This window comes from Clarias gariepinus, chromosome 12 (assembly GCF_024256425.1).
Source record: "Clarias gariepinus isolate MV-2021 ecotype Netherlands chromosome 12, CGAR_prim_01v2, whole genome shotgun sequence".
Classification (NCBI taxonomy): Eukaryota; Metazoa; Chordata; class Actinopteri; order Siluriformes; family Clariidae; genus Clarias; species Clarias gariepinus.
This window is the reverse complement of record NC_071111.1, coordinates 27,753,623-27,769,962: the sequence shown is the minus strand read 5'-3', so window position 1 is coordinate 27,769,962 and position 16,340 is coordinate 27,753,623. Positions and strand designations below refer to the sequence as shown.

The window sequence follows — 16,340 nt, the reverse complement described above, 5'->3', positions numbered from 1 at the left end:
CATGTACAAACAGAAAAGCAAAGCAAAGTAGACTATGAAATCTGAACTTCTAAAGATGTATGGACAGATTAATGTATGTTTATTCCAGTTTGAGTTTGAAACCAGTAACCAACACGTGAGAACTTGAAAACAGTGCTAAACCATGGCGCTAATAAAAAGCAGTAATATGAAGATAAAACACTGATTGTTAAACCAAGCATTTCCACAACAGGCCAAGGTGAGGGTTCGAACTGAGAGTCCAGTATGACAGACCAACCAGAGTATAAGGATTGTTGCTTATACAAATATATACAAGGAAATATACAAGGTCTTTAAAGATCAAACTGTCCACATGTTCAACTTAATAAATAATATTGAAATGCTATGAAAATTTATAAAATTGTTTATTTTTTATAGACTTAAAATGATAGCTACAGAAATCTGGGCCCATATTCACAAAGTTTCTTAAGCCTAAAAGTTGCTCCTAGTGAAAAAATTCTAAGAAAATTCTTAAAATTATGACATTCCCCTTAAATTTAGGACAAAATCTTAGTAAAGATAAAAATGATTCATGAAACATCTTAGCCCTAAAACCAGCTTCTAAGGTAAAAATTGTTAAGAGTAGAGAGCAGGGGCCTCATGTATAAAACTTTGCGTAGATTTCATCCTTAAAATGTGCGTACGCACATAAGGCAGAATTTGCGTACGCACAAAAGTTTTCAGATTTATAAAACCGTACGTACGCCAGAACCTGCGCAAGGTTCGCTTTATAAATCACAATTATCTGAATATTGTGCGCAGGAGCACGTGCTTATAGCTTACCCCAATCTCCTCCTGAAATAACCATATTTGGAGGTTAAGACCGCCTATTTTGAATATGTATGATCTCCCTGCATATTAAAACGACCGATAATTGTCATTGATCTGTTGGCTAAAAATGGAAAAACAGAAACGAAAAGCAAAAAAAAAGAAACCTAACCGACTGCGAGATGGAGGTACTGCTGTCTGGGGTGGAGGGCCGAAAAAAAGTTTTATTTGGTGGGCTCTCTGCGGGCATTTCAAATAAAAGAAAGATGGTAGAATGGGAGCAAGTATAACAGAAGCAGTCAATGCTGTTACATCGGTGCCTCGCACAGTCCAAGAGACCAAAAAAAATGGTCAGACTTAAAAGTAGTCGTTAAAAAAAAGAATATGTGCACACAGGCGCAGTGTTGTAACAACTGGTGGTGGTCAAGGAATCACTGTCAAGGAATCAGCCTTTGATGTAAGGGTGGGCGCGATTATAGGGGAAACAGGATTAAGTGGAGTTCTTCCAGAATTCCAAAGTGATACGGATGTGATTTGCGGTGACGATGCTAAGTAATTGATTTATCTACACATTATATAAGTTTTTGTCTGTTTAAAATTCTGCTTTTTTATTGTGGATAATTTAAATCAACCAATTTAAATTCCGCGGAAGTGGAAAGTCCTAAAATATTCAAGTGACAAATCTAGCAATGTAGCTGCAGCTGTATTTAAGATACGTTTATTAAAACAGTCGATTTTCCTGTTTATTCATATGCAAATAAAAAATAACTTAAAAAGACAACACCACTTGTACTTGAACACACAGCGCGTGGTTTCTCCGCGAGGGTCTTTCCAATACTGGCCCGAATTCAGAACACAATTCCAAGAGGATGGCTCTTGGAAATCGAAATCGGCTCATGAGCCAATCATCATCATGAGCAAGGAAATCTTCACGGTCTCTGAAAACACGCTCCCTCCGTAGAGCGTCATTAGCAAGGTCTTCTAACAGACTTCATAAGCATCCATTATGATGATATGTTATATACGCACATACCTTTTTATAGCCCATTCATTAAAAAAAAGTAAATTCAAAGTATTTGCACTTGGTTAAGAATGCTGATAATGATAATTCAGGTTGATTCAATTTGATTAATTGGGTGATGACTATTTTAAATAGTTATTGCTATTTGGGCCAGTTGGTGTCGCCAAAACACATACTCTTTTAAAAGAGTGCGTACGCACGGTCAAGAGCATCCTTACGGTGCGCACTTATTTACGCCAAGTTTATTTTTTATAAATCCCGATATGTGCGTGGAAAAATGCGTACGCATATTTCTATGCCCATTTTGGGCGTACGCAACGTTTATACATCAGGCCCCAGGACTTTTAAGAGGCTTATGTAAGAGTTTCTATAGCTGAGAACAAAATGATGGAAAGAAGAAATATTCTCCAAATACTGAACGTAAAGGTAAAAGTAAACACTTTTCTGCTCTTCTGAACAATCTAGTTTTCTTCTTGTTTTACTTCTTTCCATCTCTCCTGGATTGTTGGCTACATACCATCAAAAAGTACAACTTAAACAGACTGTCCTAAAATCATTGCCATTTTGCTCCCATCAATCTAAAATAGATTACAAGTAATAAAATCAGTATGATAAATAAATGTAAAAACTTAAATATAGTAACTTCTGCGTGGAAATTGGTTGCTTTAAAAGTGGACACATTTTCAACATTTGACTGTTTAATTATCTTTAAGATATTTAGCCTATAAAAGAAATTTTGCATAAAGTAGCCTGTAGTCATGATTATACAACGTGATCAACCAATCACAGTCCTTGAATTGTAGCATCATCCCTAGCAATGGGGTCAACCCCACCTCTTCACCAAGATAAAGGTTTTTGTACTTTCCTTACTTAGAGTTGCTCTCTAAATCACTTTTAGTCTAGGACTAAAAAAAGTCCAGCTGGGACTTTTTAAGGTAAGATAGGAGCTCTCTGAGAGAATTCTAAGAAGCTTTGGGAATACAGGCCCCTGAATTCTGATTCCAACATGAAATTCAGACCTCAGCTCAAAGAAAATTTTATTGACCAGAACTTCTTACTTTTGAATTTAGGACCCCTGCTCGAGGCCAGAGAGACTGAGATCTTAGCAAGATTCTGTAAATATTCTATAAAATGAAAGCTTCTTACAATATCACTGAACACTCCCGGTCTCATCAGGTTGGTCATCTTTGCTGTCAGATAGACATCCACCATGTTCTCCTCCTCTAGCTGATTACTTAGAGTGATTAGGGAACACAGGATCCCAGCGCCGGAGCCTCCGAGCCTGCACAAATAATCAGGGTTTAAACTGTCAGGAAAATCCTGAAATTTAGAAATCATGTCCAAACCTGAAAAAGTCTTGGACAAACATTTTCCAAACCTGAAAAAGTCTTGGAAATGTAAAAAAAAAAAAAAAAAAAAACAAAGTTTTGTTAAAGTCATGGTATTAAAACGAAAATGTTTTAATAACAATTGTCTTACTCATAATTCTCATATATTAAATCCCTTTTTATATTATGAGATATGAATGGTCAATTATAGATTAATTGTATTTTTGGTATTGTCCCACCCTTAACACCTACCCGTCATGGACCACAATAGCGCCCTCTCGATGTGCGCGCTCTTCCCTGATGATGTTGATGAGCTCAAAGGCATTACTGATGGGTCTGTCTGGATTCGGCCAATGTGGAGCCTGGTAGCAGCGAACCTCCAACACGTAGTCATCCTGTCGTTCAGTGATGTAGAAAAAAATGTAAATAAATGTTTTACATCGACAGGCTTCGTGGCTTAAGATACAATTTAAAGAGTCACATTAGCTTAATAGAAATGCACCTGTTGCCTTTAGATCCCAGAGATCGGTACACCACAAAGAGCAACACTTGCTCCATTAGTGGCACAAATGCATCTCTGTCTGAATGTTTAAAGTGTAAAACACAACCAAGTCCCCAAGGGTAACTAACTAAATGAGAGAATGAGATCCACAGCATGAGCAGCATTAACCATTACTGACCTTCATTTAAAATCTGGCCTCAAAATGCACGGTGGACAATTAACGAGGACATTGGGACAACATTGCCTGTTCTCTTGTCTCATGAGACAAAAACATTGCAGAAACCCAACACTACGAACAACAGCTATATGTTAAAGCATGATGGTGGTAACACCACATTTGGGGGATATTCATCATTAATATTTTTCTTTCAACTAGGATACAAGAAAAGGTTTTCCAGTCTACAAAGCACAATATGTGTTCTGTAACTGCAGCCAAAAGTGGTTCTACAAAGTCTGACCTACTTTTTATTTTAGCTTTTTCCCTTATGTCCAACTGACCTGCTTTCTTGCACAAAGCAACATGGTTTGATGAAGAACTTGACCGGCCCTAACCCAGAGCCCTGACCTCAACCCCATCACGCACCTTTGGGATGAACTGGAATGGAGATTGCGAGTCAGGTCTTCTCATTCAACATCAGTGCCTGACTTCATAAACGCTCTACAGAACGAATGGGCACGAATTTTTATATAAATATGCCAAAATCCTGTGGTCAGACTTCCAAGAATAGTGGAAGCAGTTATAGCTGCAAAAGGGGGACTGACTCCGTATTCAAGTGTGTGTATTTGGATACAATGTCATTGCAGCTTTGGCCAAATATTTTTGTCGATATAGTGTAGTGTATGTAAGTTATGGTCTTCCAAATAAGTGTTCTTACTTTTAAGGCTTCCAAAATAAAGTCTTGCACCACCAAAGACTCTTCATACGACAGAGCGATCTGATCCTCCCCTGCCAGTCTCACTGTAAACGTCTCGCAGGTGATTGGTTGGTCCTTCGTGGGCCAGTAAGGACACTCCTCTTCTTCACTCTGTAAATAAATAGCACTTAACATCAATGCTATACTGTACAACAGCACAAATTCCCACTGTATGTGTTTGTTCAGAACTGACCAGGCTCTCAGGCAGAGAAATGATCATCTGAGAGTTATGGTCCCAGATCATCCTCCAGAAGTCATGTACGGTGCTGGACAGGGGTCTCTGAGTGATGATGAATTCACAGCTTTGATGGTAACCCTGCGAACAGAGCACGCTTTGTAAGTTTGAGTCACTGTTCTGAAGACTAAAGACTCTCACTACAGTGAAACAGTCATGTGGAAACAGTTCTCACCATGATGTAAGAAGCATTAATGTAGTCTGAAGGATCTGCTGCAGTCGAAGACAGGCTTACTCTGGATCTTTCCACTGCACAAAGAGAACAAGATTAAAAACCAGTGTTCATGTGCATGCAGTATGTGGTCTTCTTAACTTTAAAGCACACAACAGACACATTGTTCGTACATTCCAGACACCACTGGTGGAGTGTTTTTTTTCTTCATTTCTCCAATCTCAATTGCCGGATGCAAATAATGAAGTCTTAACCATGTGACAGTGACCTCATATAGGGACCACATATACTGTTATTGTTATTGCCAGAAGCTCAGTAGCTCGGCCCCCTGTAAGGAAAAAGGTAAGTACGTATGCAGATTTGCTGTAACAGGAGTGGAAATTTTCAGAAGATTGTGATCGTCAGCCTGATAAAACAGAGTGCAAAGTAGAGAGCTGGAGGCAGTCAAATTAAAGTGGTAGTGAGAACAATGCACAAAGAAAAAAAAAAAACCCTGAGATGATTTAAGATAAAAACCTAGTGGGGAACCAAACTTGCGAGGGCGTTCAAGTCAAACCAGGACTTGTGAATGGTGATGGATGTCTTGATGTTTTAGCGAACACTCTGTGCTCAAGAATTCCCAAACAGCAGCACACACGTCTGCAAACAAACAGGCAGCCTAATGTCCAAACTGGGTCATGAGCAGAGCTTACGGTGACCAAACGCTTCTTTCTGCCATTCCGTAACAAGAGACTGGCATGGTATCATGGGAATTAGACACATTGGTAGGGTACAGTAATCAATTTGTGGGACAATTGTACACACTTGCTAAAAGGTTTTCTTTCTCTGGTATGAAACACTCCATGAGCATGCTTTATCTTGCATAATGAACAATTAGAAATTTGTGGATATAGATGCAGAGATAATGTGGCTCTGTTTTTCCTCTGTACTTCCTCCCTCAGACCCTTTAAAACCTGGACTGTTCCATATGGCACACAGACAATGTGGATTGTTCTTCGAAGTTGCCGAAACGCACCTGGTCATAACAGCACCAGTTGCACAGCCCACGATGTACAGTACACAGGACGATGTCTTTTGGCACACTGACTTATGAAGTTCAACTCGCTGTGACTGCGCGTGCAGCCTCGTGCTGCCATCTGTTGGTTCGTTACCATACTAGTCTTAAAACGTTTTGATACCACCTCGTAATAGCACGGCATCAAGGGGTTTCCACTAGGAATATATGGTGCAATCAGTGTTCCAGGTCATCTCGAGAAGATCACTGGGGTTGAGGTCAGTCAGGGCCTTTTAGTTTCAGTAAGAATTTCTGTAATTTCAGCTTTGTGCAGCAGTTAAGTGAAGGCCCACGTAGTAAGGGAGTGGGGCTCAGACGTCCACATACTTTTGGCCATATCATATGCAACATGTGAGATATTACATTCTCATGTAAAATGATTCAAACTTTAAAGAGTTAGAAAAGCTCTTCCAGACTAACAGTCATACTGGCGTGTTACAGTGTAAATAATTTGATGTGCTGAAACCGTCATAACACCACTCACCAGGCATGAGGGCCGACGTCCTGTTTTTCGGTATGTTACACTCTTTCAGCGCTGTCCCGTAGTCATCCTGATTCGCACACTTCTGGCTGATCAACTGCAACACCACAAGAGATCAGATCATTGTCTCGTGCCATTGTTCTCGTTCCTTATCCAAAAGCGAAACCATCGCGTAATTCCACAGTACCTTAAACTGTTTCTCTAGACCAGTCTGTCCTGATGGTCTGGGCGTGAGCAGATCAGAGACGTAAGCATGGATGTGGCTGGATGATACTTTTGTCTCTTTACTCCTGATTGCTTCTACTAACACATTGTGGATGAAGACATATTGTTCCTGGGACAAAAAAAAAGAAGAAGAATGAATAAATTAATTAGTATGCTAATGAAATGTGATTTTGAACAGGTTTGTTGGTTTGGTTTTCCAGCATCCTCAGCCAGCCGACTAATGACCTACAGCCCCAAAGCCCACACCAACTGTCTCACTACATGACCTTTACCCGTATTACAGTCCCCTAATAATCATGCACATCTGTTACCCATCAATTTAAATAATCTGGATGCCCTTTGGTTCATGGAACGTCCTACTTCCAGGGTCTTGTTATATCTCTATGTGTCTAATAACGCTTCCAACACAACATACATGCACTGTTAATACACTGGAAGATTAAGAAGCACAATGGGCCATATACATTCTAGGGGGTGTTCAAATCAAACTGGGACTTGTGATGAAATTTCATGATTGAAGGCATAAAAATTATTGACATTAACAGAAGACACAAGCACACTACAGTGATGAGACCTGCGAAACATTTGAACAGTGCAAACATTTTAAAGAAGGCAGTACGTCTGTGAATGACGATCCTGGCCGTGGTGGCTCGGAGCACACTGCAGTCATTCCCCTAAACATTTAGTGAGTGGAACGGATAACTTGTCACATACACGCGGAAGAGACGCATTTGTCCGTGGGAACTGTACACATAATTATTCACCAACATCACTTGCACATTACAGATTGAGACACAGTCCTGACCTGGCTCCAAGCTATTTTGGGCCATTTAAGGAGTTCCTGGAAGGCCGGCGTTTCATACATAAAGCAGGCAGTCCGATCATGGCTCCAAATCGTTTTACCTACATGGTATCCAAGCACTAGTAAAACCCTGGGATTAGTGTAGCAGGGGATTATAGAGAGAAATGAAGGGAGTTTTCACTTTTATAACTGTGTTCTGCTATTCTACACAATCAAAAGTCCCGCTTTGACTTGAACGCCCTTTGTACTTTAAACATCTTAACCTACACACTGTACTACATTCATTTATTTAGGAAAGTATAGCATGAGGTCCATTGTTGCTCTTGCTATTGTATAAGCATTAATTAGTACCGTGTGTGTGTCTGTGTGTGTGTGCTGACGTACCTCGGTCTGTACCAGGTAGTTCCTCTGGGTGCGGATGTGCTTCAGGAAGCCCATGATGTTCACCGTCCCCTCTGCCTTGATCTGCTTCAGCATGCTGTCTATCACAATGTACGTTCCTGTTCTTCCCACTCCAGCACTAAACACATACATAAAGTATACAACCTATAACCAAGCATCGTTTCAACTCTAATAGTGTTTATAAAATAAACACACCCACACACATCCATACTGTACACTCAGTCTCGTTAGAGGTATTCACCTGCAGTGCACCACCACAGGGCCCGAGTCAGCGCTCCATGCCTCAGACGACTTCTGTATAAATTTGAGCACTGGAAGTGTGTACTCGGGGACGCCCATGTCCGGCCACTGAGTGTAATGGTACTGTTCGATGGTTCTCTCCTGACTGCGACTCTTCAGAGAGCCCTATAACACATACACGTAGAAACAATATGATCCTGAACTCTGAAAGTGCCGTGAAAAAAAAAAAAAAAACTTGCTTGTGATCATGGAGAACCTTTTTGTTGTTGATGTTCCTCAGAGTGAAGGTCCGCTTGGTGTAGTAAGCCAACGTTATGGTACTTCTCAGTGTGACCATAAAACTCCCATACTCCTCCTGGTTGTCCAGAGGCCAGTACTGGTCACATTTTCTCTATGGATAAGAGTTATGAGGTTATATTGTATGATCTACTGTATATAATTTTTTTCAAGGTTCCAGATGTTTATCATCACTGCTAATAACTCACTCATTTTCTATGCTTTATCCATTATTCACGATCATGGGGACCTGGAGCCTATCCCAAGAGGCTTAGGGCACAAGGCAGTGTACACCCTGGACATGGTGCCGATGCATCACAGGGAACACACACATACCCACACTACGGGCAATTTGGGAACGCCAATTAGGAAACCGGAGTACCCGGAGGAAACCCACCAAAGCACCGGGAGAACATAAAAACTCCATGCACACAGAGACGGGAATCAAGCCTGGTCGGGAATCGAACCCAGACCCTGGAGGTGCATAGTGACTAATCGATCATTCAAGCATAATGAAAGAATAGTTGAAAGGGGAAATAAGGTTGCTGCTGTTACATAAACAACATTTTTTTTTAATTGTATCTCTAGGCCAACCAAACTTTAGTTGTAAAAACATTGTAGCAATTTGACAACAATACAGCCGTTGGGACGACGTTGTTCTTTGGTAAATTTTGAAAGTTGGGATGACTGATGCTAAACAGTCTTTTATCAAAGTCATTTGAACTTTTATAACCAATGGAAGTCAACTCTGGCTTCAATATAAGACACACACATCTCTAAAATATACACAGATTTACAAGCATGATGAGCTGTATACTTTAGTTTTGTTTTCATACTGTAAATAATGGTAAAGTTCGCCTCCCCTTACCCGGCCTTTCTCCAGCAGGTTGGTGATCATGACGATGACACTAACGTTCTGCTCCCACACCATCCTCCAGAAGTCTTCCAGGCTGGTCTTCAGTGGACCCTGGGCTGCTATGTACGCTTTGGGTTGTTTGTAGCCCTAGGACAATGGATCATTCTAGTCAGTAGTGTTTTTAGGCACAATCAGGCAAGAGGAGAACGTTCTAGATTAAAACCTGTCACTATACACCAGGCCAAGCTTTAACAGAATCTACTGTAAAGCAGATTTTGCAGCCTGATGACATTAAAAATTCTCATTTTAATCATAACAAACTATAACCAGTACAAAGATTGTAGCCTTCCAGAGTGATTAATAATTTACACTTAATGCACTCAAATGTGTGTTTGTGTGGATTTATTACACTTTCATCCATCCATCCATCCATCCAGCCATTTAGGAACCTCTGTAGTCCAACTAGGGACCATGGAGAGCCAATGATGATTACCACTGTATTCCATTTTTCCAACCGTGGTAGATCCTATAGTCAAAAGTATTTACACATTTACGCACTACAAGCAATTTGGGGACGCCAATTAGCCTAATCTGCATGTCTTTAGACTGTGGGAGGAAAGCAGAGTACGCAGAGGAAGCCCACAAGGCATGGGGAGAACATGCTTGCACACAGACCCCGAGGCGGGAATCGAACCCGGACCCTGGAGCTGTGAGTCTACAGTGCTAACCACTACACCACTATAATGTAAGTCACCACTTACATCCACGTAACTGGCGTTTATATAGTCTCCGGTCTTTCCATCTTTCTCTGCATTATTATTTAGCTTGACTCGACTGTGATCATCTGGACAAAGAGAAAAAGGAAACGTCGTCACAATTTAGTTTTTTCAAACAGCACTGAGTAAAAGTATCTGATTCCTCTTACAGGCCAGGATGTTGATGTATCTGTTCTTGCACTTGTTGTCTGGGTGGTTTGAACTGTCTGTGGTAATAGCCATGTCCACAGTGCAGGACTGAATTTCCTGTGAATAACCCACACATCACTGTTACATAGAGCAAGTCACTTCCCCTACAGGCAGTCAATTAATGCTGTTAATTAACGGATGTCATCACATTTCACATTGGACTCATGCAGAGTGCATGCAATGATGCGTTCGGTAACAATAACCAAGACAGATGAGACAAGAACAGACTACAGCTATGGATATGAAGGGAGAATCAACATACGGACTCGTCTTACCTCATAAGACTCTTTCAAGTTCTAATCAGGGGACGAGATTGAAAAAACAAACACAACAATGAGAGTCCAGGACACACAGTGAACAGCCAGTGGCAAATACACAAAGCACTAGCTACATGTAGCTGTTACGGTGCTTCTATGAATTGTGTTTGAACTTCCGGGGCAGTTTGTAACGCCTGATTATACACTTGAGAACACATTGTGGTATTAACAAAAAACACAGATGTCATACAACAATCATGCCTTAGGACTTGCTCAATGAGCCCTATTGAACACTGGTAGATACACTGGTAGATACAGTCCTACACTTACATATGAGATGTGATCCACAAGGGGTGTTCAAGTCAAACCGGGACTTTTGATTGGGCAGAATAACAACTGGTATAAACTCACTTGGAGCCCACTTCAGTCGTTCCCGTGAACAATCAGCGAGTGAAACACTTGATCGCTAAAAAAAAACAATGGATACCTTATAGACAACTTGCGGGAGTAACACTGATTGTTCACCAACACCACTTGTACAATACAGGATCTCGACTGGGAGTTATTGCCCCATATCTCTACACTCCTGACCTCACTTCAAGCCATTTCTACATGATTGGGTCATTAATAGGATTCCTGGGGGGCCAGCATTTAAAATGTGATGCAGACAGTCTGATCATTGCTCCAGTGTACAGAAAAAAACTTCTACCTTGATGGTGTCTAAAGCACATTATAGAGAAATGAAGAGAGTTTTTACTCTCGTAACCATCTTCCGTTATTCTGCACAATCAAAAGTCCCGGTTTGACTTGAACACCCTTTGTAGAAACACCCAAGAGCAATAAGCTGCATTAGCAGGCTAACTATTAGAAGACACAAGAGGCACTCAAGGTTAAAAGGTGCTACTCTACATAGCAGAAAAAATGAGTGTTGATGAATTGTTGTATGACGGTTATTTGTCGTATCGTTGTGTCATATCACTATGTGACCTTGTGCTCATATCCCAGCATACAGGCACACACAGGGTTACGAGCTGTTATATTCCACCCTTAATGTTAGCATGCCTGAGAGAGAATCCGTTTAAGTTTAATACCATGCTTCCTGATTAATTTAGAAGAAGTGCATGCTAAGGTGCTATCCCTGCGCACGCCCGACTCAAGTGCGATCATTCCAGTAATACTTAACAGTTATTAAAGGTTCAATTAATCAACAGTTTAAGCAGTACCTCAAACTCCTTGGAGAAGGTGCTGTTGGAGTGAAGGTCTGCGACGTGCTTCACAAATTCTTTCACTGGGAGTGCAGCGTGTTCTTCTGAAAAACCAAGCGTTCACGTACATAATTTCAAATGTACACAGTGGACAGAAATGTACTGTATGTGGGTGTGTGTGGGTGCACGGTTACCTGTATCAAGGAGCAGAGGTGTCGACGGAGCGGTTACGACTCTGGGAGACGCTTTGTCCTCGACGTATAGATGTGTGGCTTGAAAGCACTTCCTGCACACACAAGAGTCACACAGGTTAAAGCACCAGCCACGTAAAAGCTTCTTGCCGAGATACGGATAAGCCGAATGGAGCGCACTAAACGTGGAAAAGAAAGGCTCTGATGAGTTGGTGTGAAATTTTAATGCAACTCTGTGACCCTTAAAAAAAGAATAAAGTTAATGAGGGTTCCAAGAAATCCGTGTCTCGCCAGCAAGCTGAAGGTGCTACTTCTACAAATGAATTCGCTACAGCAAATCTACAGTATGCTTCCTAATAAAGGCTCTGCGAAGGTATTAGCAAATTCCCATGAATGTTTAGAAGACGGTACAGACAGAGGTAAAGCCTGACGATGATGATGATGATGATGATGATGACGACGACGCTGATTCGATATGACAGACAGTGAAACACATCTACAATATTAAACATCAATTATACAAGCCAGTGCTCTATGACACTGCAATAGTTATACATTAACTGTAAAATATAGCAATAATACCCTGAACTGTTTATTACAGAGGAGAATAAGTGCTGCAGGGTGGCAAAAAAGGCTGCATCGTAGCAACACGTAGGTCTCTAAGCATATATATTCAGCACCACAACCTAAAGGATGTATCACTGTCTAGCCACATTATCAAACCTCTTGCTGTTTCATTATCTTTATCATTCATCCATCATCTATACCATACATCCTGTATACAGGGTCGCGGGGGCCTGGAGCCTATCCCAGGAGACTAAGACCATGAGGTGCCCCCGTGCCCCTGAATACAGGATAAAGCAGTATAGACGATAAGTAAATGATTAAAGAAAGACGAATTTAAATCTACAAATGTCAAGATTGTTTGTTTTTTTTTTATTGATCAAATTTCATATTTGTAATGTAAACTGGTTCTTGTTTGGTTATTGTTCATGACAAATCATTACACAAGATGTTAAGGTATTAAATATTAATGCGTTAATCATACAAAATGGAAATACAAATGTTTTAAGTTACAGCAGTTCATTTATAACCCCACATTAAAAGTTATTTCTTAAAGTCGTATGTTGGTTTTAATAAGCTTCACTCTTCTGAGAAGGCTATCTTCTAGATACAGGAGCGTAGCCGAGGGGGGTTGTGTGCATTCAGTTATTAGTGAGTTGAGGCACTGATGATGGGATGACGAGGAGGCTCCGGTTCCTCTTCATCCTAAAGGTGCTAGTTCAGTGGGGTTGAGTTCAGCCAGGGCTCTGTGCAGGACACTCGAGTTCTTCCACTCCAACACACTTCATGGAGCTGGCTTTGTGCACATTGTCATGCTGGAACAGGTTTGGGCCTCTTAGTTCTAATGAAGGGAAAGTCTAACGCTACGGCATACAAAGACATTCTATACAATTCTGTACTTCAAGCTTCAAACTATTCACCAAAGTTTGGAGAAAAAGTGTAATGATCAAACATCCACATATGTTCCGCCATATAGTGCATCATTAAGTGCCGAAGAGTGTATTCTTGTGCATGTGTGTGTCCGTGTGTGTTTGCTGCTGTAGTACCTCCAGTAGATGAGAATGCTGATCAGCACCAGCAGACACACTGCAGTAAGAGTAGACACCACTGCTAACGGCACCACCGTCCTCCTCTCTGTCCCTCCCACCATTCCCACACGCGACTGCGGGCTGCTGTTGCTCTCCTCTGTCCAGAAAAAACACATGGTGTTTAAGACAGAATAACAGAACACATGTTATGAGAGTAAAAATGTCCTTTATTTCTCCAAAAGTTTTGAGAATGAGACAAATATTACATTTCACAATGTTTAAGGGAAGATTGTGAGTAAGCCCACTACCTTGGCTGAGGAGCGACTCCACACATTGATGGTCTCATGATGCTTTACTGTTGGAATGACACGGGGCTTGCCTTTGTACATTTTAAGAAGGGTAGCAAAGGAGCCACTTCTCTCCAAGGAAAACATGAGGGACAGACTGATATTCTACAGAACTTACAGGGATTGGACTGTTGAGGACCGGAGTAAGATCAATTTCTCTGATAAATCTTTGGGGCATCCGGGAAAAAACTTGTTTGAAGAAAAGGGTGAGGGCTACCATCAGCCAACACTAAAGCATACTGACACCATTCATGTGTGGGGTCGCTTCTCAGCCAAGGGAGTGGGCTCACTCACAATTTTTCCTAAGAACACAGCCATGAATAAAGAATGGTACAAAAACATCCTCAACAACAGTTTGGTGAAGAACAACGCCTTTTCCAGCATGATGGATCTCCTTGCCATTAGGCAAAAGTGATAACTAAGTGACTCATGGAACAAAACATAAAAATTTTGTGTTCAAGGCCAGGAAAAACCTTTACTGCTGCTACTTTGCTTTACTTTGGTTTTAAATATTTGTAAATGAAGCCTTCAGCTTTATCTTCAACCACAATTAACAACCTCAAGTTAATGTTAAAATTGTTAGCTATTGAATAAAATAGCTTCATTAGATTAATTATTAGATTAAAATTAGATTAAAATAGCTTAAACAGATTAAATAGATTAATCAATTATCAAGAGTAGCCGTTAGTTGCAGCCCTAATTAATACCAAACAGACAGGTATGTGACTCTGAACACTGCAGTGAGAGCACAGCGCGTTACCACATGACCACCAGGGGGCATACTGTTAATGCTAGTTATTGCGCATACATGACAACAAGCACCACAAAATATACCAGACAACAGCAATTTACTCACTCACTCCTCATCTATACTACCTTATCCTTGAAGACTTAGGGCACAATGCAGGGTACATCCTGGATGGGAGGCCAATCCATCACAAGACACAAACACATTTACACACCACGGGCAATTTGGGAACGACATTTAGCTTAATCTGCATGTCTTTGGACTGTGGGAGGAAAACGGAATATCTGGGAGGAAACCCACCAAGCTCGGGGAGAACATGCAAAGTCCACACACACAGAGCTCAAGGCAGGAATCGAACCTGGACTATGGAGGTGCAAGGCGACAATGCTAACCACTACAGTACGCTACCGTGCCACCTAATAGCAATTTACTGAAATATTAAATTGGAAAGCAGTCAAAAGTGTTAAAAAAAATACGTCTTAAGGTCTGAGATCTGTTCTGTGAAAGCAGACGTGACACAATTTGGACGCTGCAAAAACACCATATTAATAGAGTAGTGGAATTCGGGAGCTAAGATGCAGCCAAAAAATTAACCAAAGAGGTAACTTTACAACACCAAGAGGTGCGTTACATGGGATACGATCGCTGTGTGTGGGAAGCAGTTGTGTGAGTCCCAACCTTCCATCGGGATTCTAAACCCTGTTAGAAACTTAAGGGACCATGGATGTGGTCGGACGGCGTGCAAATGGATGTTAATTAGCATAAACGCTCTAATAAAGGTTTGAATTTTGTTGTGTTTGTGGATTTCATTCCACAGTATCTCAACCTCATTTTATTAAAGTCATTCTAATGACTTTATTCCCAATGATTCGTTCCCAAACAACGTTAATTGTCCTCACAACATCGTTAATACTAGATTACAAAGCTCATCTAATGGTAAGGTTCCCACTGGGAAACCCCCTGTCCTACGGTTCCTAGAATTCACACCAGATTTAAGACACAAATGACTTCTTGTGGAGTGACACACCCATGCAAGTCCATTACATTTTATTGTTATAAAGTCTAATGAAGTCTAGTGTTAATTATCCTTTAATGTTAAAATGTCACGGTTGGTGTTTTGAACATTAAAATGGACTCACCATTAAACAGAGGCTGAGTGGGTTCATTAACATGCTTCATTGAGACCAATAAAGAGTTCCTGGTGACGTATATCGTCCTACTCTCGGCATCCGGCGCCGAGGTCACTGAAGCGATGTGAGGTTTGGTCCTCCACACTTTGACCTTCCCATGACCCCGCACACCTCCATTTAGAACACCAGGCAGACCCAGCTGATCATCATTTGGGCTGGACACTGTCGTCCTAGATTGCAAGCCGTCGCTGTGACCATGAGTTACCAGCATGACGTCTTCGTCTTCTGGCACAGCGTGGATGCTAGGTTGCTTGCCGTGGGTTTTTTCCTGGTCAGGTGGAAAGGTTTGAGCTTCCACTGTGAGCCACTGCTGCTCTGATGATGTGCTGGTCTTGATAGTAGGAAGCAGGATTTCTGGGTGACTGGTGGAGGAGGTCATGGAGTCATAGATGGAGGTCATGGAGGAAAAGGTGTGGCCTGGCGAAATCCTGGGTGTGCTGCTTGAAGTACTCGTTGATAAAGAGAGCTGGGGGGTGTGCTGGAAAATACCAATAATCATAATAATGTAATACTTCAAAAACAGTCATAGATTCTGTTAGACTTAAATCAAG

At 41.2% G+C, this 16,340-nt stretch overlaps 1 protein-coding gene across 2 annotated transcripts in view; it reads right to left on the bottom strand.

Moving 5' to 3' along the window:
- The window catches only part of ptprz1b (protein tyrosine phosphatase receptor type Z1b), a 39,888-nt gene that overhangs the window by 1,868 nt on the left and 21,680 nt on the right, over positions 1–16,340 (bottom strand). Inside the window, exons 12-29 of one of the 2 annotated variants that reach the window (XM_053508480.1) lie at positions 15,739–16,267; positions 13,523–13,661; positions 11,916–12,007; positions 11,740–11,825; positions 10,535–10,555; positions 10,220–10,316; positions 10,056–10,138; positions 9,307–9,441; positions 8,419–8,553; positions 8,164–8,327; positions 7,905–8,040; positions 6,681–6,827; positions 6,497–6,590; positions 4,962–5,035; positions 4,745–4,867; positions 4,513–4,662; positions 3,388–3,530; positions 2,954–3,089 (exon numbers count right to left, since the gene is read on the bottom strand). In XM_053508480.1, coding sequence (XP_053364455.1) covers positions 2,954–3,089; positions 3,388–3,530; positions 4,513–4,662; positions 4,745–4,867; positions 4,962–5,035; positions 6,497–6,590; positions 6,681–6,827; positions 7,905–8,040; positions 8,164–8,327; positions 8,419–8,553; positions 9,307–9,441; positions 10,056–10,138; positions 10,220–10,316; positions 10,535–10,555; positions 11,740–11,825; positions 11,916–12,007; positions 13,523–13,661; positions 15,739–16,267 — 2,484 coding nt within the window. The remainder of the gene's footprint in view (positions 1–2,953; positions 3,090–3,387; positions 3,531–4,512; positions 4,663–4,744; positions 4,868–4,961; positions 5,036–6,496; positions 6,591–6,680; positions 6,828–7,904; positions 8,041–8,163; positions 8,328–8,418; positions 8,554–9,306; positions 9,442–10,055; positions 10,139–10,219; positions 10,317–10,534; positions 10,556–11,739; positions 11,826–11,915; positions 12,008–13,522; positions 13,662–15,738; positions 16,268–16,340) is intronic. The other variant, XM_053508481.1, reaches the window with a different exon arrangement.